General features: G+C 41.7%; 1 protein-coding gene across 9 annotated transcripts in view; it reads left to right on the top strand.

Moving 5' to 3' along the window:
* The window catches only part of MTUS2 (microtubule associated scaffold protein 2), a 494,370-nt gene that overhangs the window by 360,118 nt on the left and 108,196 nt on the right, over positions 1-26,056 (top strand). For all 9 annotated transcript variants that reach the window (XR_010937004.1, XM_067713577.1, XM_067713576.1 and 6 more), the window contains 2 exons: positions 3,523-3,621; positions 23,745-23,956. Coding sequence is in view for 8 of the 9 variants with exons in the window: in XM_067713577.1 (XP_067569678.1) it covers positions 3,523-3,621; positions 23,745-23,956 (311 nt within the window). In the remaining variant the exon portion in view is untranslated. The remainder of the gene's footprint in view (positions 1-3,522; positions 3,622-23,744; positions 23,957-26,056) is intronic.

The following is a 26,056-nucleotide window of genomic DNA, read 5'->3' as shown; positions in this document are numbered from 1 at the left end:
AACGAGTCTGAGCACCAGCAAGGCTGGCAGTGTGGCTGGAGTGTGTGAGCAGGTGCAGAGGTGTGTGTGTGTGTGTGTGTGTGTGTGTGTGTGTGTGTGTGTGTGTCAGAGACACAGAACCAGTAGGAGATATATACGTACATACATAGCATATTTTATATAGGAAAATAATATATATTTATGTATTAATACATTTATAATACAGAATATCCTATTATATTTATTATGAATAACATATATACTATTACATATATACTTTATATAATATATTTTAATATATAATTATAATAAATATATAAATATATTTTTAAATATATAGATTTTAATATATTTATAAATATATATAATATATAAAAATATATTATATATTTTAAATATGTAATTATGTCTATGCTTTATATATACTCTTATATATAGTATATATATAATTACAGAATATAGTATAGAGTACATATATAGTATAGTATAGTATATATTATATATATTATAGAATATAGAATACATATATATAAAAAGAGATTTATTGTGAGGAATTGGCTCACATGATTATGGAGGCTGAGAAGTCTCAAGACCTGCAGTCAGTGAGCCCATGGTGTAGGTTCCAGTCCAAGGGCAGAAGACTGATGTCCCAGATCAACCAGTCAGGCAGCTGAAGTTCCATCTTACCCAACCTTCTGTTCTACTCAGGCCTTCAACAGATTGTATGAGGCCCCCTCACACTGGGGAGGACAGTCTGCTTTACTCAGTCTACCAGTTCAAATGTTACTCTCATCTAGAATAAGGTATGACCAAATGTCTGGGCAACCGTAGCCCCATCAGGTTGACACATAAAATGAACTCCCACAGGTGTCTGATGTAGCCTAGGGACCAGCACTTCTGGGCTGTGCTGTTCACTGGCCCACAATCAGTCAGTGAGCCCTTGAAATATGACCAGTGCTGGACACTGAAGTGATGTTCAGCACGTTGGTTTAAATAAAACATATTATTACAGGTAATCGCACTGGACTTTGTACATTTTACATGTTGTTGGTAGAAAATTTGAAATTACATAAGTGGCTCACATTGTATTTCTGTTGGGTAGCGCTGGTCTGTAGGGCCTTGTTAGTGTGGCGAGGAGTCTGCATTTCACTCTGAGTAGCTTGGGAGGTGAGAGGAGGGTTTTGAGATTGGGAATGACTTGCTCTAAGTTGGGTTGAAGTTCATTCACCTGCTGCCCTGGGGGCATATGCAGTAGAGGGGCGGCGGTGGTGGCAGCAGAGCCGGTGGGAGGCCTTGAAGAAGGAGGAAGGGGCAATGGTGACCTGGGCTCTGCAGGGGCAGTGGGGAGGGGGAAGAAGTGGTCAGACCTGGGAGATGTTCACCGAGGAGATCCAGCAGGCTTTGCTGATGGACTGAATGGGGGCTGGGAGCCAAACAAGGTGACTCCTTGTGTGTTCGGCCTGAGCACAGTGAGTGAAGGGTGGAGCCGTTTGCTGAGACGGGAAAGGCTTGGGGTATGTTCGCTAAATGCGTGAAGCACCTTTTTTGAGAGTAGGAAGAAAAAAGCAGTGGCTAGACATGCAAAGAAGAGGTAAACCAACGAGACCCAAACAGTTTGTCCAAAGGCGGTGAAACAGAGGAGGTGCTCACAGGTGTGTGGGAAGAGCCGCAGGAGACAGGTGGACAAGGATAGAGAGGGCTGAGGCAGGTCCGGTGGCGTCGGGAGAAGCAGTAGCCCAGTCAGGCGGCCAGAAAAGGAGACAGGGACAGAGAGCTTGGCTCCAGATACCTGCCTCCCTCTCCAAAGCCTGGAAATGATCTCTCTCCAGTCATCCACACACACACACACGCACACGCACTTGCACGCACACATACGTATAAATGATCTGTAATAGTGCTTTTAAAGCTGTAAGGGAAAAGTTGACATATTTGAACATTTAAATATTTTAAAACTACTGTACAAGGAAAGGTACTCTAAATAAGTTGTAAAAAGTGAAAGGCTGGAAAATACAATTTGTATAGCAGGCAAGGGATTAATATCCAGCATAAATGAAGAGTTCCTACACACCAGTAAGAAAAATGGGCAGAGGGTTTAATTAGGCAATTTTCAAATAAAGAGATGCACATGACCAATGTGAAAAGATTCTAAGTGTCTGGCAGAAATTGAAATGATGAGACTTCAGTGTCGGTAGGGCATGGGGCGTGTAGGAAGAACTGGCCTCCTACACGTGGTTGGGAGTGTAAATTTAGTAGCTTTTTATGGAGGACAGTTGGGCTGTGTCTGGTAACGTTGCAAATGAGCAAGATCTTAATCCAGCAAAAGTGTATCTGTGCATTTATCCTGTAAAGATACTGGTACATGCGTACAAAGAAACAAGTAGAAGTATGTTTATTATAGCACATTTAGCTATTTTAATAGCTAACACGTGCAGACACTCTAAACGTTCGTCAACAGGAGGATGGGTAAATTATGGTACATCTTTGCCCATTAATATGATGTGGCAGTTTTTTAAAGACCTATGAATACATGATATGAAAAAGATCTTCAGAAGTGTGGGTACGTAAAAAGAAATTGCAGTATGGGATGCATTTAGCTAATTAATAGCTGTATTTGTATTTGGGTAGATATACTTAGAAATACCTAGAAGAAGGTTTGGAAGCGTAAACGCCAAATTGCTAGCTGGTTACCTCTGGAAGAGGAGTAAGGGTGCAGGGCGTGGGGCAAAGTGGGAAGTTTGTGTTCCGCTTCTAAGGAGCCATCACCATCTCGAGGGTTTATTTCTGAAACGACATAATAAACTGTGCTGAGGCGGAGACGGGTCTAGGTACACCCAGGTCGGCGTTATTCCTGATCTTCCATCCATCATTCTTGGACTTTCTGATGAAGGGGATGTGACGGGGAGGGTCTGTGCCCAGCACACAAGGGAGAAACGGTGCTGTGTCCTGAGTGCCTGGTCTTAGACATGGCCCGAGCTCAGGCTGTCCCGTGCTGCTGCAGCCAGCTCTGCCAGCAGGTTCTACAAAGGCTCAGCTGCAGCAGAGAGAGAGCTCAGAGGCTGTCCAGGTCACCTCGGTGGACCAGCTGCGTGGAAATTAATTAGAGGCAGACTGTGTCCCCCGCGGCTCGACTGTCATGATGGTGGAGTCGTCAGCAGTTAGATTCGGCTGCAGCTTCCTTCTCCATGTCATGAAAATTTGTTTTGGCAGAAGGAGGCAGGCAGACTGAGGACAGCACAATTTTAATTCCCAGATAGTTTGTCAGGGTCTTTGGGGTGCGGTGACCTCCAGAGATAGGGGTGGTTTTCATCAAATCAGAGACAGCAGTGTACTTATTCCTCTGACCACTCAAAACGAAATTCCCTCTGCTATAAACAAGTGTGTCATTCCTGAAGCGCAGGGGGTGGTGACCATAGCAACAAATCACCCAAATATTATTTGTTCTCTGTGCCTTTTGTTAAGCCTCCCTTTGCACAAACAGTCTGTGTTTGTTTCAATTGTAATGAACTCTCTTTGTTTCTTTTTCTCTTTTTAAACTGTATATAGGAACAAAGAAAGAAGTACAGAAAGATCAAGATGCTAATAAACCTGCAGTTTCATCTCCTAAGAGAATGTCGGCTTCAGCCGCCAAGCTTCATTCGCCAGGTATTTAAGAAACGTGAACTGTGTTATCTGCGGAGACTTGAACTTGGAGTTTACTGTGTTCAAATGTCATTAGTGGAGCAGTGCCAGCCCATGCGGTATGAGTGATGGTTCCAGGGCTTGACACACACGTATGGATGTGTTCTGAGTCTAGCTGAAATGAACCAGCTGTTGGCATCATTTTGTCCTAAAACACAAAATGTTATGCTACGTTTAAGTGGTAGAATCTTCTCTGTGTAGGAGTATCTGCTATTCCAACAGAATATAAAATAATTTATAATTGAAAAATAGGCTTTGGAGATCTAACTTCAAGAGAGAATATTTCCCAAAAAGAAGAAAAACAGAGAAATAAATGGTAGATATCAAATACTTGTTATTTTGTTTATTTACATCCTGATGTGAATAGGCTATGTAATGTCACATGAAAGCTGAAAATGGTTTATTAAGAAAACTCATGCTGTAAGGTATCAACCCCTTTGTAGAATAGAGTGCGATATAACCTCAGAACATTTTCTTTAAGCACACAAGTAGTAGCAGTAATAGCAGCTAATGTTTGAGTTCTTACCGTCTACCACGCACAGTCCTAAGCTCTTTAGATAGATCCATGTATTTAAGGCCCACAGTAACTGGGAGACAGGTACTATTATTGCCTCTCCCTTTACACGTGAGGAAATTGAGGTACAGAGATTTCTGTTAATTTGCCCAGAGCCACAGGAAGTAAGTAGTAGAGTATTGGTTTGAATGCAGACACTCTGAATCCCAAAACTGCACTCTTAGTTGCCACACTGTTAACCAGAAAGCTTGGAGAATAGTGAACTTTTTAATATTTCTGGTAAATTAAAAATGTATAGGAAGTAATCCAAAGCCGCACACGAGAGGGTCAGGAGACAAAACCTGTTACCAATCGAAAGTTCGTGTGCGTGATGCCCAGCGAGGCCAAACAAACGGGAATTTCGGAGTTTGGAGTAGAGAAAGGTTTATTGCAGGGCCATGCAAGGAGATGGGTGGCTTGTGCCCACAAAACCCCCAACTGCTCAAAGGGTTTCAGCAAAGCATTCTTAAAGGCAAGGTAAGGGAGGGGCGTGGTTAGTTGTTGCAAACTTCTTGGTGTCGAAATCCTTTGTTCTTGCAGCTGTGGGTGTAGGTCAGGTTAGGCTGTTCCTGTAAACCTCCAACAAGACAAATGCTTTTCTCTATTCTGCAACATTTTTTCTTTATAAGAATGACCTTCTTAAAGGTCAGCGCCTTGAGAATAGGCTATCCTGTATAGTTCAGGCTATAGGCAACATTCTTTTACAAAAGGTGCAGAGCCAGCATGACTAAGCACAGGCAGCAAAGCAAAAGAAACAGATCTAATATGGAGTCAGATTTGTTCTTCCCTATTACAAGCCCAGTGCCTAAAGAGGGTGGGAGATGAGATCGGAGAACCCTTCATAAATCTGGAATTTCTGAAGGGCAACACCCTCACTAGACAAATTAGGAAGGGAAAAAAGCTCACCCTGCAGGAGGAGTCTGGCCTGTTGTGCTTTGGCTCTGAGAGAAGGTGGGAAGGGAACCAGTCCTCCCTTAGGAAATCCTCACCTCAATCCGCCCTGCCTCAATCAGGGAGCTGGAATGCCTGCTACTGCTACAGTCTGAAAATTCAACTTAAAATGCTACAGTACTTGTGTCCACTTGGTGAATAAAATGTGAAACTGCTACACACACAAGGAAATAAGCCACTGTGAGTGAGGTCCTTATATTGTAAGTAGATGGATAAATTGTGGTATTTATACAGTGGAATTCTATTCACCAATAATTAATTGTATAATTTCAGACTTGGTTAAGTTAAACTATACATGTTAACATTTTTAGAATTACCAATAAAATAGAGTTCTGAACCAGTAAGGGGAAAAGTTGAAAAGAGGGGTTAAGAAAAATTTAAATCTATATAAATGAAAGCAAAAGAGGGAGAAAGGAAAAAGAAAACAGGGAGAGGGAGAGAGAGGAAAGAAGGAAGGGAGGAGGTAGGGATATGGAAGAAATTGAAAGAATAAAATAAGGTATTAGAAATGAATTCAGGGACTTCCCTGGTGGCGCAGTGGTTAAGAATCTGCCTGCCAGTGCAGGGGACACGGGTTCCAGCCCTGGTCCGGGAAGATCCCACATGCCACTGTGCATCTAAGCCTGTGCGCCACAACTACTGAGCCCGCGTCCACAACTACTGAAGCCTGCGTGCCTAGAGCCCATGCTCTGCAGCAAGAGAAGCCACTGCAATGAGAAGCCCACACACCACAATGAAGAGTAGCCGAGCTGCCGCTCGCCGCAACTAGAGAAAGCCCGCGCGCAGCAACACAGCCAAAAATAAATAAATAAATTTTTTTAAAAAAAGAAATGAATTTAAATATGTCATAATGAATGTATATGAACTAAACTCTTAGACTAAATCACAGATTTAGATTACCAGCCTGGATTCATTTATTGAACAGTCACACAGGATTTATTAAGTGCACATTGTATGATGTAAAATCTAGCTTTAGACTGTTTTACAAAGTACACACCTAAAATATAAGAATACTAGGGAATTCCCTGGTGGTCCAGTGGCTAGGGCTCCACACTTCCATTGCAGGGATCTTAGTTCCTCAACGGGTTCAATCCCTGGTCGGGGAACTAAGATCCCTCATGACACGTGGCAAAAAAAAAAAAAAAAAATCCTAAAAGGTCGAAAATAAAAGGACTGAAATATTTATGCCAAGAAAATACGAAACAAAAAAAAGTGTGTGGTATTCTGTATTGAAACATCTTTATTTGGTATAATTAATAAAGATTAAACTACACATATTGAAAGTGTACAGTTTGGTGAGTTTCGACATGTGTATGCACATGTGAAACCATCACCACAGTCAAGACGGCAAACGTGTCCACCATCCCCTGGAGTTTCCTGGTGCCCCTTTGTCATCCCCTCCACCTAGGCCTCTGCACCCACACCCCAGTCCCCACTCTGTCCCTAAAGATTAGTTTGTATTTGCTAAAGGTTGATACAGATGGAATCATATATACTCTACTTTTATCTGACTTCTTTTACTGAGCATGGCTTTTTTGAGATCTATCCAACATGGCAATAGTCCATTCCTTTTTATTGGTGAATAGAATTCCACTGTGTAAATACCACAGTTCATCCATTTACCTATTGAGAGACTTCGGGGTTTTTTCCCCAAGGCTTTGGCTGTTATAAATTAAGCTACTATGCCCATTTGTACAAGTCTTGGTATGGCCTTCTGCTTTTAGTCCTCTCGGCACATAGCTAGGAGTGGAATGCCTGAGTCATGTGGTAGCTATGTGTTTAACTTTTTAAAACTGTTTAAACGTTTTCCAAACTGTTTTCCAAAGTGGTTTTACCATTTTATATTCCCATCGGTGGTGTCTTAGAGATCCAGTTTCTCCACATCCTTGCCAACCCTTGGTATGGTCAGTTTTTTTAATAGTATACATTATAGTAGGTACACAGTGGTATCTCGTGGTTTTAATTTGCATTTCCCTAATAACTAATGATGTTATAATGTTGAGCATCTTTTTGTTTATTTGACATCTGTGTATATTCTTTGATAAAATATATATTCCAGTCTTTCATCATTTGGGTTTTTTTGGTCTTCTTTTTATTGAATTTTGAGACTTTTTATATATTCTGGATACAGTTTTTTCAGCTATGTGATTTGCAATTTTTTCTTCACAACTTGTGGCTTATTTTGCTTCTCTTAACAATGTCTTTTGAATATTAGATGTTCTTAATTTTCATGAAGTCCAATTCATACTTTTTTTCTTTTATGGACCATATTGTGAGTGTTATCTAAAAAATCTTTGCATAACCCAAGGTCACAAAGATTCTCTCTTACATTTTATTCTAAAAAGATTTATAGTTGTAGGGTTTATATTTAAGTCTATGATCCATTTAATTTAATTTTTGTATATAGTGTGAGGTATGGCTTGACTCTCTTTTTGCAGAAGGATATACAATTGATTTCTACTCTGACCATTATTATTTCTCTTCTGCTTACACTGGATTTAATTAGTTAATGTCATTAATTTGAAGTCTTTCTGCTTTTCTAGTGTGCACTTAGTACAGTAAATTTTCCTTTATATACTGCTTTTAGATATATAATTTACAAATTTTGATATATTGGGTTTTCATCTTCATTGAGTTCACAATATTTTCAAGTTTCCCTTTTTGATTTCTTATGTCCCCTTGATTATTTAGAAATGTGTTTTTTTAGTTTGCAAGTATTTGGGACTTTCCAGAGATCTTTCTGATTTTATTTCTAATTTAATTCCATTGTGGTTGGAGAACATACTTCGGATGACTTGAATCCTTTCACATTTATTGAGACTTCGTCTTATGACCCACACCAAGGGCTGTCTTGGTGAATCTCTCATATGTGCTTAAAAAGAATGCCTTTTCTGCCGTTTCTGTGTGGAATATTCTACAGTGTCATAGTTCAAGTTTGTTGATAGCATTGTTCAAGTATGCTATAGCCTTACTGATTTTCTGTCTACTGTTCTATCAGTAATTGAGAGAAGGTTATTGAAATCTCAGAGTGTAATTGGGGACTTGTCTTTCTCCTTTCAGCTCTATCATCATTTTGCTTTGTGTATTTTGAAGCTCTGTTATTAGGTACATAAATGTTTAGGATTGTTTATCATTTTGATGAATTTTCCACTATCGTTATGAAATGAACCTCTATCCCTGGTAATATTCTTTTCCCTGAAGTCTACTTTATTCAGTATTAATAGTGCCACTCAGCCTTCTATTCATTTCAGCATGGAATACCTCTTTCCATACTTCTCCTTTTCATCTATTTGTCTCTTTATATTTAAGTTGGTTTTTTATAGGCAGTTTATCATTGGCTCTTCCATTTTTATCCAGTCTCAAATCTCTACCTTTGATGTACATTTAATGTTATTGGTTTGATTGGGAGTAAATCTACCATCTTGCTATTATTTTCTATTTATCCCACATGTTCTTTTTTCCCCCTATTTTACTACCTTCTTTTACATTACTTATTTTTTATGATTCCATTCCTCCCCTTGGTTGATGTATTAGCTACCTATATCTCGTTGTCGTGTTATTTTAGTGGTGATTTTAAGGTTCAGAGTCTACATCTTTACACATTCTAGCTTCACGTGTATTATTATATCACTTCACAAATAGTATAAGAGTTACAACAGTATGCTGCCATCTCTCTCCTCCTGGCATTTGTGCTACTGTTAGCAAACATTTTCCTTCTACGTATGTTCTGTGTATAAACCCACACTACAGTGTTATTTTTGATTATCAGCACTCAGTTTTCTTCTTGAGCAAAAGTCTTTTAGATTTACTCAATTAGTTCTCACTGCTGGTGCTCTTCATTCCTTTATGTGGATCCAGATTTCTATCTGGTATCATCTTTCTTCTACCCGAAGGACTTCCTTTAAAATTTCTTATAGTGGAGGTTTCCTGGTGATAAAATCTTCCTGTTTTTGTTTACCTTCATCTTTGAGAGATACTTTTATTTGGTTCAGAATTCAAGTTGGCATTATTTTTTTCTTGAGGTATTTAAAGATGTTGTTCCACTGTCTTTTGGTTTGAATGGTTCCCAATTTAAAATGGACTGTCATCCTTATCTTTATTTCTCTGTGCCTGTGTGTCTTTTTCTTCTCTGACTGCTTTAAAGATGTTCTCTTTATCACTGGTTTGGAGCAAATTGATTACACTATACTTTGGTGTCATTTTCTTTGTGGGATTTTTTTGTGTGTGCTTGAATTTTCTTGAGATTCTTTGATCTGTGGGTATGTACGTTTTATCAAATTTGAAAATTTTTGCCCATTATTTCTTCAAAAATTTTCCACCCTAACAGCCTTATCTCCAGGGACTCCAATTATGCATATGTTAGGCCCCTGGTAGTTGCCCCACACCTGTCCAAACTGATACTCTGTTCATTTCTTTCAGTCTTCTTTCTCTGTGTGTTTAATTTTGGCTAGTTTCTCCTGCTATATGTTTGCTAATCTTTGCCTTTCCCTTTTCTTTTTAAAAAATAACACCCAGGCTTCACTGGTGGTGCAGTGGTTGAGAATCTGCCTGCCAATGCAGGGGACATGGGTTCAAGCCCTGGTCTGGGAAGATCCCACATGCCGCGGAGCAACTAGGCCCGTGAGCCACAACTACTGAGCCTGCACGTCTGGAGCCTGTGCTCCACAACAAGAGAGGCCGCAACAGTGAGAGGCCCGTGCACTGCGATGAAGAGTGGCCCCTGCTCGCTGCAACTAGAGAAAGCCCTCACACAGAAACGAAGACCCAACACAGCTAGTGTTGGTGTTGAATGCTTCTCAGGCCTCAAATCTCTGACTTCCCACTCTGCAACCAGTTGGAGAAAACTCTGCTTTTAACAGGCTCACCTGATTAGGTCAGGCTCACCAAGGATAATCTCCCCCTTTGTATATAATGTTACATAATCGTCCTATTCACAGATTCCACTCACACTCAAGGGCGTTCTGCAGGTGTCTTAGTCAGCTCAGGGTGCTATAACAAATACCATACCGGTGGCTTAAACAACAGAAATGTATTTCTCACAGTCCTGGAACCTGGGAGGTCCAAGGTCCAAGTACTGGCTGATTTAGCTACTGGTGAGAACCCTCTTTCTGGTTTTCAGGTGGATGCCTTCTTGCTGTGTCATCATTTGGGGGAAAGAGGTAATCTCTCTCGTGTCTCTTCTCTTAAGACCCCTAATTCCATTCATGAAGGCTTCACCCTCATGACCTAGTTACTTCCCCAAAGCACCACCTCAGAATACCATCACATTGGGTATTAGAGATTTAACATATGAATTTTGGGAGAACCCAAACATTCAGTTCAAAACAGCAGGATATGCATGCAAGGGAGCAGAAACACGAGTCCAGATTACCACAGGGGAATTTCAAGCCAGCTTTGGTGAATAGAAACCTATGTAATGGATAATGGACAGACCTGGGGGCATAGTATTTTGGTTCCAGCCTCCCCTCCTTGCTTCCTTCATCCCTCTCTGAGGGTGACTCTCCTTTCTTCAGATTACTGGATACCAAAGAAGAAAGGGAACTGGACCAGTGATGCCTATATCAGGCCTTGAGCCTTCTACTGTCATCTGGGTGAGGAGTGACTGGTGAAGTTGAGGTGTGCTCCCCTCCCCTGCTGATCTGTAGATTAGCTGAGGATGGTCACTGTGTTTTATGTCATCAGTCCCATCCCCAAAACAAAACAAGCCATAACAACAAAATTCCCCTGACCTGCGTATTTCTGACCCACTTCTCTCCCCACCTTTGTAGCCAGGCTTGGGAAAGAGTCTTCCATGATCCCCGTCTTTGTCCCTTTGCTTACAAGGGACTCCTCCCGTCGCTGCCGGCTAGCGCCACACCCCACCCCGCCCAGTCCACTGCCCTGCAAAGGCCACAAGTGACCTCCTGGTTACTAGGTCTAAGTGGACATGTCCTGTTCTTTATCACATCTCTGTGGCATTTGGCATTATTGATCACTCCCTTCCTGAAACTTTCCTTCCTTCAACTCTGTGACAGCAATTCCTACTGGCTCTCTTCCTGCATCTGAAAATGCTTACACTGAGTTGCCTTCACTCGATACTCTTCTCCAAATTCTAAAGGTTGCCAGGTTGCTTGGCCCAAAAGAATAGACTGAACCAGGTTCAAATCCTGGCTCAGTAGCTCACGTGATATATGACTTTGGACAAATAACGTAACTTCTCTGAGTCTCAACTGCTTCTTTGGTAAAATAGGAATTATGTCTGTGCTGCAGGTCATGGTCATGTGCTGCACCAACGTATCAGACCTGTTACCCTTCCATGACTCTAAGCTTCTTGATAACAGAAAGCATATTTTAAAGGGACACAGGACATTCTGAGGCAGCTGTTTTGACCCTGGCATTTTGATAAAACGGCAGCAAAGCGCCCCGAGTCCCCGTGTCCAGACTGGTCTGTCAGAACATTCTGATTGAGTTTTTTTGTTAGCTGAACTGTAGTTCACATACTGTACGTTCCACTTTTTTAAAGTGTACAATTCAGTGGTTTTTAGTATATTCACAGAATTGTGCAGCTGACACCACTACTTCCAGAGCATTTTCACTTACCCCCAAAAGAAACCCACACCCCTCAGCAGTCACTCCCATCCCCTGCTTTCCGCAACCCCTGACAACCACTAGTCTACTCTGTGTTTCAGGGATTTGCCTATTCTGGACATTTCATATAAGTGGAATCATACAGTATGTGCCCTTTTCTATCAGTTTCTTTCATTTAGCATGTTTTCGAGGTTCATGCATGTCAAAACATGGATCAATATCTCATTCCTGATTTTGTCTAGATAATATTCCGCCACATGGAGATATCAGATTTTGTTTATCCACCCATCAGTTGATGGGCGTTTGAGTTGTTTCCAACATTTGTCAACTGTGGGTAATGCTGCTATGAAAATCCATGTCATTAATCTTTTCTTATGCAGTGTCTAATCTACTCTTAATCCCATCCAGTGTATTTTTCATCTCAGACATTTGAGGTTTTAATCTCTAGAATTTTTATTTAGATCTTTTTTTTTTTGTCTTCTTTGTTTCTACTTGACGTGTTCAATTGTTCCTCCAGCTTCTTGATATATGGCATATAGTTATAATGACTGTTAATCACAGGTGTCATTTCTTGGCGGGCTTCAATTGATTGCATTTCCTCCCAATTATGCGTTGCACATTTGCATGTCTGAATATTTTTTTAGCTGACAGACGTTGTGAATTTTTCCTTTTTGGGTACTGGATGTTTTTTAATCCTGTAAATATTCTTAAGCTTTGTTCTTGGGTGAAACTATGTGACTTGGAAAGAGTTTGAGCATCTTGGGTCTTTCTCATCAGCCTTGTTACGTGGTCCCGACTAGCGATCAGTCTAAGGCTGATTTTAGCACAGCACCAGGGCATGACCCTCCCGGGTGTTCAGATGCCCTGGGAATCGTGAGGTTTTCCACTCTACCAGTGGGAACAAGAACTAATCCTGGCCTCCTGTGAGCTCTTGGGAGTGTTCCCTCTAATCCTGCTTGGAATGCTTTCCCTGGCCTTGGACACTGTCCTCACAGGCTACACTGATCAGACTTGTCCAGATACTCGAGGGGTCCCTCTGTGTGTCTCTGTCTGTCTCTGTCCTCTTGACTACTCTGACCTGTAACCTCTGACCTCTGAACTTCCCGAGCCCGCAGCTCCACCTTCCCGACTTGGGGAAGCCACCAGGCTCCCCGTGGGTTTCCTCTCTGTGCCATGGCCTGGAAGGCCACCCAGGCCATACGGTCAGGTGATTGTAGGGATTGTGGGGAGCACCTCATTTGTTTTCTGACTCTGGGGCTCACTGTGCTTCATTTCCTAATATTTAATGTCTTGAAATCCACTGACTTATATATTTTGGTCAAGTGTTTTGGGTAGTTTCAGATGAGAAGGGAAATCCCATCCTTCATCTTGGCCAGAAGTAGCTATAATTTTTAATATAAAAATTAAGCAATTGCTATAATACTATTAAACCACGATTTTTCACCCTCAAAGAAAGGAGATTTACCTTCATAAATAGCACTTGTACTTCTGGTAAATAATAAGAAACTTCCTGAAGATGAGAATATTTTACATCAATTTTTGTCTAGAGCGTGGATTATAGTAACAGATTTTTCATAGTTGTCTTTGGAAACTCTGCTTGTAACATCCTTTTTTTTTTTCTCTCTCTTTTTCTATACATCGAAATAGAAAAGTCTGCTCTTTCATTGGAGTGGGAAAGGTAAACCTCTTCTTTCTAGGGTACTTATTATACGGCCGGGCGCTGCCCAATTTAGTAATTCCTGCCCTCACCCGTGCTCGGAACTGGCCGGAAGGAAATTTCCTACCGTGCTGCCGTCTGCCCTTCACCTCTCCCCACCACTAACCACGTGCAGGCAAACGAGTGCCAGTGCTAAGTAGAAGGGAGTGTGCCGCTGGGCAAATTTTTCTGAAATAAATTTAGATCCGTTTAAGAAAAAGCCTGTCCAGGACCACAAAGAATTTGGCCTGGGGTGCTCCCCGGGGTGTCATGCTGGTGCTAGCCTGCAAGAAACAGACCCCCTCCCTGTTAGGATGTGGACCAAACTCATGACGTGCTTTTCCTTAAGCTGGAGGGCTGTCAAAGTTGTGTCCTTTCATTCTTTTCTTTCTCGTTTACAAGTATTAAGATCATGGGCCTTCTCTGAGATTATAAATATGCAGGTCCCAATGCTGCACAGTTTGCTTGTTATAATGTCAGTTAAGCTTCCAGCTTTAAAATTAAACCAGGCTTTTCCCTCCATTAGAATCCTCTGGATAGTGACCAGATGACTGCAGATGAATTTTTCATGTTCTCTTTCCATTTTGAAGGGTTGTGTTCTTGCTGGCGCTCAGCCTTTGCACGCAAACTGTTTGCATTCACCTTTGTAACAATATAAGGTTACTAGCTCTTTCCTCTGGGTTGTCAGCTGTCACTGGGACCATCGTAGATTCTCTCTGCCCCTAATCAGAGTAATGCAACCAGTAGGATGTGATTGGGGCAAGACCGAGATAATGGGAGAATGTTCTGGATTTAGGGTATGCCCCCAAACCCGTGAGATCTGTCAGAGATGTTGCAGAGTGGATCAGCAGTGCGCTTGAGTGGTGAGAGCCCCGGTGAGGAATCAATACTAGAAACCCAGACGTGTCCGGGCCCCTCCTGACGCTTGCTTACTTGCATATCCACTGGGACGTGCGTGTGTCATTCACAGAGCAGGTGCTTGGTAAAAGTCGTCAGATATTTTGGTCCCCACAAAACACATGACATGAAGTGCACACGTGAAATCGTCTGTCTGAAGGTCACCGCGAGACACTGGTCTAGGTATTTCTGTTCATATATTTCACATCGAACACTTGCATTGGGGATAAGCCTCATTAACAGTTGGGAAGTTTACAAGGGTCAGAGAGTAAAAAACTAGTACTTTTACTCTTTCATTTAACGACTCCCAAACCATCACTAAGCCCCATTTTGAAGGTCTGTGTTTGTTTTGTTGTTTTGTTTGTTTTTTGAATTTTATTTATTTTTTTATAAAATAGGTTCTTATTAGTTATCTATTTTATACATATTAGTGTGTATATGTCAATCCCAATCTTCCAATTCATCCCCCCAGCCCCCCCCACACTTCCTCCCTTGGTGTCCATACGTTTGTTCTCTACATCTGTGTCTCTATTTCTGCCTTGCAAACTGGTACATCTGTGCCATTTTTCTAGATTCGAAATATATGTGTTAATATTCGATATTTGTTTTTCTCTTTCTGACTTACTTCACTTTGTATGACAGTCTCTAGGTCCATCCACGTCTCTACAAATGACCCAGTTTCGTTCCTTTTTATGGCTGAGTAATATTCCATTGTATATATGTACCACATCTTCTTTATCCATTCGTCTGTCTATGGGCATTTAGGTTGCTTCCATGGCCTGGCTACTGTAAATAGTGCTGCAGTGAACATTGAAGTGCATGTGTGTTTTTTGTTTTTTGTTTTTTGTTTTTTCTTTTGCATGTGTGTTTTTGAATTATGGTTTTCTCTGGGTATATGCCCAGTGGTGGGATTGCTGGGTCATATGGTAATTCTATTTTTCGTTTTTTAAGGAATCTCCATACTGTTCTCCATAGTGGCTGTATCAATTTACATTCCCACCAACAGTGCAAGAGGGTTCCCTTTTCTCCACATCTTCTCCAGCATTTGTTGTTTGTAGATTTTCTGATGATGCCCATTCTAACTGGTGTGAGGTGATACCTCATTGTAGTTTTGACTTGCATTTCTCTAATAATTAGTGATGTTGAGCAGCTTTTCATGTGCCTCTTGGCCATCTGTATGTCTTCTTTGGCAAAATGTCTATTTAGGTTGTTCTGCCCATTTTTGGATTGGGTTGTTTGTTTTTTTGTTTGTTTGTTTTTTTAATATTGAGCTGCATGAGCTGTTTATATATTTTGGAGATTGATCCTTTGTCCGTTGATTCGTTTGCAAATATTTTCTCCCATTCTGAGGGTTGTCTTTTCATCTTGTTTATAGTTTCCTTTGCTGTGCAAAAGCTTTTAAGTTTCATTAGATCCCATTTGTTTATTTTTGGTTTTTTTTCCATTACTCTAGGAGGTGGGTCAAAAAAGATCTTGCTGTGACTTATGTCAAACAGTGTTCTTCCTACGTTTTCCTCTAAGAGTTTTATAGTGTCTGGTGTTACATTTAGGTCTTTAATCCATTTTGAGTTTATTTTTGTGTTTGGTGTTAGGGAGTGTTCTAATTTCATTCTTTTACATGTAGCTGTCTAGTTTTCCCAGCACCACTTATTGAAGAGGCTGTCTTTTCTCTATTGTATATCCTTGCCTCCTTTGTCATAGATTAGGTGACCATAGATTAGGTGTGGGTTTATCTCTGGGCTTTCTATCCTGTTCCATTGATCTATATTTCTGTTTTTGTGCTAGTACCATACTGTCTTGATTACTGTCGCCTTGTAGTGTAGTTTGAAGTCAGGGAGTCTGATTCCTCCAGCTCCGTTTCTTTCCCTCAAGACTGCTTTGGCTATTCAGGGTCTTTTGTGTCTCCATACAAATTTTAAGATTTTTTGTTCTAGTTTTATAAAAAATGCCATTGGTAATTTGATAGGGATTGCATTGAATCTGTAGATTGCTTTGGGTGGTATAGTCATTTTCACAATATTGATTCTTCCAAACCAAGAACATGGTATATCTTTTCATCTGTTTGTGTCATCTTTGATTCCTTTCATTAGTGTCTTATAGTTTTCTGAGTACAGGTCTTTTATCTCCTTAGGGAGGTTTATTCCTAGGTATTTTATTCTTTTTGTTGCAGTGGTGAATGGGATTGTTTCCTTAATTTCTCTTCTGATCTTTCGTTGTTAGTGTATAGGAATGCGTGAGATTTCTGTGCATTAATTTTGTATCCTGCAGCTTTACCAGATTCATTGATTAGCTCTAGTAGTTTTCTGCTGGCATCTTTAGGATTATCTATGTATAGTATCATGTCATCTGCAAACAGTGATAGTTTTACTTTTTCTTTTCCAATTTGTATTCCTTTTATTTCTCTAGTTCTAGAGAAGAACTTCCCAAACTAGAACTTCCAAAACTATGTCGAATAATAGTGGCGAGAGTGGACATCCTTTGTCTTGTTCCTATCTTAGAGTGCTTTAATTTTTTCACCATTGAGAATGATGTTTGCTGTGGGTTTGTCGTATATGGCCTTTATTATGTTGAGGTAGTTTCCCTCTATGTCCGCTTTCTGGAGAGTTTTTATCATAAATGGATGTTGAATTTTGTCAAGAGCTTTTTCTGCATCTATTGAGATGATCATATGGTTTTTATCCTTCAATTTGTTAATATGGTGTATCACATTCATTGATTTGCATATATTGAAGAATCCTTGCATCCCTGGGATAAATCCCACTTGATCATGTTGTATGATCCTTTTAATGTGTTGTTGGATTCTGTTTGCTAGTATTTTGTTGAGGATTTTTGCATCTATATTCATCAGTGATATTTGTGTGTAGCTTTATTTTTTTTTGTAGTATCTGTTTCTGGTTTTGAAATCAGGGTGATGGCAACTTTGTAGAATGAGATTGGGAGTTTTCCTTCCTCTGCAATTTTTTGGAAGAGTTTGAGAAGGATGGGTGTTAGCTATTCTCTCGATGTTTGATAGAATTCACTTGTGAAGCCATCTGGCCCCTGGACTTTTGTTTTTTGGAAGATTTTAAATCACAGATTACTTGTGATTGCTTCATTCATATTTTCTATTTCTTCCTGGTTCAGTCTTGGAAGATTATACCTTTCTAAGAATTTGTCCATTTCTTCCAGGTTGTCCATTTTATTGGCATAGAGTTGCTTGTAGTAGTCTCTTATGATGCTTTGTATTTCTGTGGTATCCATTGTAACTTCTCCTTTTTCATTTCTAATTTTATTGATTTGAGTTCTCTCCCTCTTTTTCTTGATGAGTTTGGCAAAAGGTTTATCAATCTTCTCAAAGAACCAGCTTTTAGTTTTATTGATCTTTGCTATTGTTTTCTTTGTTTCTTTTTCATTTATTTGTGCTCTGATCTTTATGGTTTCTTTCCTTCTACTAACTTTGGGTTTTGTTTGCTCTTCTTTCTCTACTTCCTTTTGGTGTAAGGTTAGATTGTTTATTTGAGATTTTTCTTGTTTCTTGAGGTAGGATTGTATTGCTTTAAGCTTCCCTCTTAGAACTGCCTTTGCTGCATCCCATAAGTTTTGGATCATTGTGTTTTCATTGTCATTTGTCTCTAGGTAATTTTTGCTTTCCTCTTTGAATTCTTCAGTGATCTCTTGGTTATTTAGTAATGTATTGTTTAGCCTCCACGTGTTTGTGTTTTTTTTACGATTTTTTTCCCTGTAATTCATTTCTAATCTCATAGCGTTGTGGTCAGAAAAGATGCTTGATATGATTTCAGTTTTCTTAAATTTACCAAGGCTTGATTTGTGACCGAAGATATGATCTATCCTGGAGAATGTTCCATGTGCAGTTGAGAAGAAAGTGTAATCAGCTGTTTTCGGATGGAATGTCCTGTAAATATCAATTAAATCTATCTGGTCTATTGGCTAGTGTTTCCTTATTAATTTTCTGTCTGGATGATCTGTCCGTTGGTGTAAGTGAGGTGTTAAAGTCCCCCACTATTATTGTCTTTCTGTCGATTTCTTCTTTTATTGCTGTTAGCATTTGCCTTATTTATTGAGGTGCTCCTATGTTGGGTGCATATATATTTATAATTGTTATATCTTCTTCTTGGATTGATTCCTTGATCATTATGTAGTGTCCTTCCTTGTCTCTCGTAACATTCTTTATTTTAAAGTTGATCTTATCTGATATGAGTATTGCTACTACAGGTTTCTTTTGATTTCCATTTGCATGGAATATCTTTTTCCATCCCCTCACTTTCAATCTGTATGTGTCCCTAGGTTTGAAGTCAGTCTCTTGTAGACAGCATATATACTGATCTTGTTTTTGTGTCCATTCAGCGAGCCTGTGTTTTCTGGTTGGAGCATTTAATCCATTCACATTTAAGGTGATTATCGATATGTATATTTCTATTATCATTTTCTTAATTGTTATGGGTTTGTTTTTGTAGGTCCTTTTCTTCTCTTGTGTTTCCCACTTAGAGAAGTTCCTTTAGCATTTGTTGTAGAGCTGGTTTGGTGGTGCTGAATTCTCTTAGCTTTTGCTTGTCTGTAAAGCTTTTGATTTCTCCATTGAACCTGAATGAGATCCTTGCCGGGTAGAGTAATCTTGGTTGTAGGTTCTTCCCTTTCAGCACTTTAAATATATCGTGCCCCTCCCTTCTGGCTTATAGAGTTTCTGCTGAGAAATCAGCTGTTTACTGTATGGGAGTTCCCTTGTATGTTATTTGTCGTTTTTCCCTTGTTGCTTTTAATAATTTTTCTTTGTCTTTAACTTTTGTCAGTTTGATTACTGTGTGTCTCGGTGTGTTTCTCCTTGGGTTTATCCTGCCTGGGACTCACTGTGCTTCTTGGACTTGGGTGGCTATTTCCTTTCCTATGTTAGGGAAGTTTTCAACTATAATCTCTTTAAATATTTTCTCCGGTCCTTTCTCTCTCTCTTCTCTTTCTGGGACCCCTATAATGCGAATATTGGTGTGTTTAATGTTGTCCCAGAGGTCTCTTAGGCTGTCTTCATTTCTTTTCATTTTTTTTCCTTTATTCTATTCCGTGGCAGTGAATTCCATCCTTCTGTCTTCCAAGTCACTTATCCGTTCTTCTCCCTTAGTTATCCTGCTATTGATTCCTTCTAGTGTGTTTTTCATTTCAGTTATTGTATTGTTCATCTCTGTCTGTTTTTTCTTTAATTCTTCTAGGTGTTTGTTCTTTAATTCTTCTAGGTCTCTGTTAAACATTTCTTGCATCTTCTCAATCTTTGCCTCCATTCTTTTTCCGAGCTCCTGGATCATCTTCACTATCATTATTCTGAATTCTTTTTCTGGAAGGTTGCCTATCTCCACTTCATTTAGTTGTTTTTCTGAGGTTTTATCTTGTTCCTTCATCTGGTACACAGTCCTCTGCCTTTTCATTTTGTCTATCTTTCTGTGAATGTGGTTTTTGTTCCACAGGCTGCCGTATTGTAGTTCTTCTTGCTTCTGCTGTCTGCCCTCTGGTGGATGAGGCTATCTCAGTTTCCTAGTTTAACTGGATGGAAATCAGAATATTCTAGGCGACCAGAGTTTTGATTTTTTTTGGAAAGAGACTAAACACACGTAACTTGACTCCACCTGGCTGCAGACAGAGGTCAGTGGCATGTCTGCCTGCCTTGAACCTTTGACCTCCCCAGAAGCAATATAAGTACCACAAAGAACAGGGAAGGAGGTAATAAAATCTTCCAGCGCATGGAAATGTCCTCAGGGGATGTGGCACGGCCCTCATTTGAAGCATGTATGGTGGCTTTTCCAGAGAAGTTTGGGTGTAAGAGGTCAGAAGTGGGTCACCGTCATCACAGTCATTCCAGTGCCGACCGTGTGCTCCATGAGCTGCCTGTGATCACTGGCTCACAACTTTTCTGTCCCGTGTTCCCATTTACCCTTTACTTCCTAAGCAGGTTTGTATTTAAACTTCATCATGTGCTGGCTTTTAAGAAAAGACAGCAGAAGGAAGCAAAATCCTTTTTAATTTTTAATGAACCAGGTGAAGCTGGCTGAGTGTCATTCATCTTCTTTCAACATAAGCTCTCTGTCCCCAGGACGGTGGGTGAGGCTGTGAGGCCGTCCTTCCGTACCGTCCTGGGGATGGTCGGACATATGGGCGGACAGGAAAGTGAGTGACAGAACGATACTTCAGGGAATAACTGTAGACATATTTGACAAAATCCACAGCACAGGAAAAGAATGCTGTTTTTAGCGAGGATCAGAGCTATGCTGACGACAGTCAAATGATTATTAGTCACAGGCAAAGTTATATTTGATATATTGGGTTGGCCAAAAAATTCATTTGGGTTTTTCTATAACATCTTGCAGAAAAATCCAAATGAACTTTTTGGCCAACCCAATTTTTAAAAAGATGGCAGTTCCCTTTTCTTTTTTTTTTTACATCTTTATTGGAGTATAATTGCTTTACAATGGTGTGTTAGTTTCTGCTTTATAACAAAGTGAATCAGTTATACATATACATATGTTCCCATATCTCCTCCCTCTTGCGTCTCCCTCCCACCCTCCCTATCCCACCCCTCCAGGCAGTCACAAAGCACCGAGCTGATCTCCCTGTGCTATGCGGCTGCTTCCCACTAGCTATCTACCTTACGTTTGGTAGTGTATATATGTCCATGCCACTCTCTTGCTTTGTCACAGCTTACCCTTCCCCCTCCCCATATCCCTTTTCAACTAAAAGCGATAGAGAACTTCACATGCAACCTTGTTTCTCCACGTTTCCTTCCAGTAGTCTTAGCACTGAGGCCTGAGCATTGGTCTGTGCTGTGAAGTGCAGCCAGCCTGGAGTCCCACGCAAGGACTGGTTTCATCAGGCGGTGTGGTGTCACAGTACGGCTAAACATTGGCTTGATATGTTCATGTCAAAAGCTGATGTTAACAGGGGAGCCAACGTCCTGGCTCAGAACATCGGTTTGGTGGCCCCAGGAGTAGAAACGTGGACTGAGTATACCGGTGTTCAGTAGAACCCTCGAATATTGAGTGTGTGAATAAAACCGGTTTAATAACAACACCAGTATCAAAGTAAACACCAAGAATAGGATTTCACCAAATCCTTTCATATCGGCTGTTTACAATATAATTGCTAACCTAAAAACAATGATGATGATGGTAATAATAACAGAGGATAAATCTGACAGCCAGAAACACAGGGCAACGTGAACATTTACTAATATCCACAAGTGCAGAGGTAACTCTGTATGCTATAGATTGCAATTAGCTTTAATTGGCTGAGCTGGAAGGATGTTTTATTATTATTTTGGATTTCTAAAAGAAGTACCTTCTGTTGTAATGGTGTCAGGCCCCCGGTACCTCAACACATTACAAACACTGGAGTGTTTATAAAATCACCAGCCGCAGCGATAAAACGGCAAACGGTAACCCTGAGGAAAGTGTGCCTTGGGTCTTAGACTGTGCCTTAGAATTTAATGCAGGCAGTGAAATTTCTCACACTTTGTCAGTAGTTATTTTTCTTTTGTTTTCAGTATTGAGAAGGTGGGGATTAAGTATATATTAAGATTGATTTGCCTTCTGGAATGCTGTATACTCTTATGCCGCAAAGACAGTTTTAAAGAAGCAATAATTTCACATTCTACTATTCCATTAAGCCGTACTAGTTGAAGATATGTCATATTCCAGTCTCTGATGATTTCCTCTTTTTTATAATTAATTAATTTTTGGCTGCGTTGGGTCCTCGTTGCTGCATGCGAGCTTTCTCTAGTTGCGGTGAGCAGGGCTACCCTTCGTTGCGGTGCGCGGGCTTCTCATTGCGGTGGCTTCTCTTGTTGCGGAGCACGGGCTCTAGGAGTGCGGGTTTCAGTAGTTGTGGCACGCAGGCTTCAGTAGTTGTGGCTCATGGGCTCTAGAGCACAGGCCCAGTAGTTGTGGCGCACAGACTTAGTTGCTACGCAGCATGTGGGATCTTCCCGGACTAGGACTCAAACCCACGTCCCCTGCATTGGCAGGCGGACTCCTAACCACTGTGCCACCAGGGAAGCCCTCTGATGATTTCTTAAAAGGAGGAAGATTTGATTAAAATTAGCATGGTTACCATTAAATTAACAATCAGAAGTATTTAGATCAGTTAACAATCTTTTCCCCTTAAAAGGTGAGGCCATTGTGTGTTCTCAGGCCCATGACTCTGCTGCAGCTCACGGTATCAGGTACCGAAGAGGCCACTGCTTTCCGATTTGTTCTATATGTTACGCCCTGATGTTTTGGAGGCAGAGCGGGGAGACGAAAGAACGGTGGAAACATTAAAGTTTATTCATGATTGTGTGGTCCGTGTCCCTGTCATGTCCTCTAGGACGTGACCTGTTGGAGCCAAGGAAAGAATATTCTTGGGAACGTAAGTCCACTGGCCACCGCAGGGCTCTCTGGGGGTGTCAGGTCTGCCTGAGCCTCATGCTAGAAGTACAGCCGATCCGAGGAAGACTCTTGCTTACCCGAGGGTCTGGGACCGTGATGCAGTGCTTGTCTCTGAGCTCTTTCCTGGGCCTTTACGCCTTAATGCTTCAGCCTAATAATCTTCTTAAAGCCTCCCCAACCCCAGGCAGAGTTTCTGGTTCTTCCCTCTGTGCACCCTCCTCAACACACACCCCTAACATTTGCCCGGCAGGAACCAGATCTCAGAGGCTTTGTGGGCCGTGTAAGGAACGAGCACTTTCTTCTTACTGCAGCGGAGCGTAAGGAGTGGAGGGAGGGGTCCATGCGGGCCGTGGGCTCTTTTCTGTTTATAGAGATCATTCTGGCTTCTGTACAGTGAAAGATGAGAAAAAGCAGGGCTCCCGTTAGAAGGTGAGGGGTTATGGTGGCTGGGACTGGACCTTCAGCCGTGGAGGTGGTGTGAATGCTCACATGCAGGGCATGGGTGCTGTAGGAATTTAAAGCCAGAAATCCCTGCAGCAGAGGTCATCAGACACGTGACTTGAACCTGACCTTAAAGAAAGGGTTGAAGGGAGGGGAGGGCGTGTAGGCGTTACTCCCCGATGCCCAGTGAAAGAGTTGCTAGGTGTTAACTCTGACTTCGACCTGGATTGACTGATTGATTTCCCATTAGACATTTTCAAAGAGGAATCCCCTTGAAGAAAACAAAAACAAAAACAAAAACACAACTGCTCCAGTCTCTCTAAGCAGACCCAGAAGAATGAAGGCAGCTAGAAGGAATTGGGCCGTTTTGTCTGGTACTCTTTTTTCCAGGCCTGAAACCTTGCACTTCAGACCACATCAACAGAGCCATATTTAAAGTCCCTGTTTTTCATTTGTAACACCTAAAATGACAAATGATGGGCAATTCCTTGTCAGCTACTTGATGGAATCCTTCGGTCATAAGGAGCGGTTGTCACATTCGGGCTGAATGTGACTCACAGGTGACTGTTTTTCTTTCTAGGATACCCCAAGCAGAGGCCCACGGCCCCCCGCAACGGGGCCTCCCCCAAGCCGGACCCGCAGGCCCGAGAGGCCGAGCGGCAGCTGGTGCAGCGGCTGAAGGAGAGGTACGAACAGCAGGCGCGGCAGCTGGGCCTCGTGCAGGGGGAGCTGAGGAAGGCCGTCCGGGGCTTTGAGGCACTCGCCGTGTCCACTCAGCTTTTCTTCAGGAAGGTGAGTCCACATCTGGTGAATGTTGAAGGGCTTTCGGTTTGCGGGGAGGATGGCGGTGGTGACGGTTGTTGTGTGTGTGTGTTTCAGTTCGAGTTTGGGGTTAGAGACCAGTTTGATTTTCAGGTCATACAGCATCTCCGCCAGCACCGCGTAATGTTTTGGGTGCCCAGTTTAGACTTGAGCGTGGAAGACGTTAGTCTGGGAGGAAGGATCCATAACCTGGACTGCAGAAGGGAAAATGGTGTAAAAAAGAAGGGAAAGGGCATAAATGAACGCTTTGAAGGTGAGGTCTTGGAAGAGAATGGAGCACGTGAATGTTTGCATTTTAGACCTGAGACGGCCAGGGTCTGAACTGTCTACACCTTCAGTACAGAGGGAGCCAGGGCCACAGGGCGGTGCCACTTTGGCTGTTGAGGGGACCCGGAAGGTGCCGGGCTGGGGCCTCTCCTCGGGGCCACGCTCACAGTGCACGCGGGACAGCATGGGGTAGGGGCGTCCTCCCTGCCCCCTCGGTTCTTCTGACAGTGCAGAGAGGCTTGGTTTCCTCAGCCTGAGTGTCCAGAGGCTCCTGGGCCATCCGGACTCCGAGTCTGTTACCAGCCATGGTGTAGTTTGGCTTTCCTGCCTCTGAATGTGAAAGGGCGGCGGTGGGAGCGCGGGTCTGTCTGACTTTGTGCGTTCGTGCTCCACCCTGAGGTGGCCAAGCCCTGTTTGGGGGAGAAGTTGAACATTTACCTTTGAGGTTTAAACATTATCAGTTAGCACATCAATAACCCGTAAGGCATTAGTTTCATGTATGGACCTTCCGGTATCTGTAAATGAAAGTAAAAATGCTATATAAATGCCCCCCAACTAAGAAAATGAACTAACTAAATTTCTAACTGATTTAAAGAAGAAAATCAGAAGAATATTAACCAGCACCATGTCCGCTGGTTTTCTTTATTATCTGTACCGTGAAGTGTGGAGGGCTCTCTGACCTTTGACGATAGCCTGCAGCCTCTCTTGCCCTACAGTGTGGAAGCCTGAGCTGACCTGTTCTGTTGTTTCCTTTCTTGCTTAAAGCTTTTGGCCCAAAGAGCTAATTACCAAGTTATTGTTGTGATGGAAGACAAGACAAACAGGTTTCAGTTTTACCAATAGTTTCTGCCTCTTCCCTGGTCAAAGTGTTAACAGCAGCAGTAAATGGCCAATTTGAATTTTATGTCTTCCCTTCTGGTCTAGTACCACTGGGGTCAACCTTAAAGAGCTGCAGTTGCTGCGTTCTCACCCCTGTAAGAATTAAAGTTACAAACACATTTTTGAGGTGCCAAAGGGGCCAGACTTGCCATGGTAAATATTGAGCATTTTTCTTATTAGACAAAGAGTGACGTGTTTTCCGTTCTTCAGCTGGATGTGTATTTTCCACTGACTGTGAAGTCTTTAATAAAGAGAGGAAAACAGCGTTGTTCGTTGCAGTTCAGTGATAACATTTACTTTGTAACTCTGCCCGCTCTGGGATTGCACCTTCCATACATCATCCAGCTTCGTGATAAATCCTTGATAAAGGTTTCGTGTGGATAGATATGCCAGCAGACATCGAATTAACACATTGGTCACATGCGCTGTGTTTTCAAGTTAGAACTTTTGGACCCCATTTATGGCGTCATGGCAGAGAAGAGAGTTCCTGTGTTGAATAAGGGTCGGTTCCCTGTAGTGATGCATTTCTAGGCCCCAGGAAAATTCCTTTTGGCCCATGGACCACGAGTTTTATTTCACTGCAGCATACACATGGCTCTTCAAGCAGAGACCCAAGGGCAGGTGATTTGTAGCCATCTCCATGAGACCCCCCTACTGGCTGGAGCCGCACTCGGCATGACATTTCAGCAGGATGGATGGTGGGCACGAATTTCATTTTCTTTGCAGTAAGTCACAGCCAGCAGCTCCAGACAGGCCTCCCCAATGGCCATGGCATTTCACTTCCCACACGGTGTGCTCTTTTTTCCGTCCTTCTGATCTCAACTCTTTCTCCAGAGACACCTCAGAAGAAAAAATGGACATTTTTAAAGTCTGCAGTTGAACGTAAGTGGCTTCCACTCAGGCTGGCATGTGTTCTACATGGTT

The sequence above is a fragment of the Pseudorca crassidens genome, chromosome 18 (assembly GCF_039906515.1).
Source record: "Pseudorca crassidens isolate mPseCra1 chromosome 18, mPseCra1.hap1, whole genome shotgun sequence".
In the NCBI taxonomy this organism is placed as follows: Eukaryota; Metazoa; Chordata; class Mammalia; order Artiodactyla; family Delphinidae; genus Pseudorca; species Pseudorca crassidens.
The sequence above is the reverse complement of the archived record's forward strand: the minus strand, read 5'-3'. Positions and strand labels throughout refer to the sequence as shown.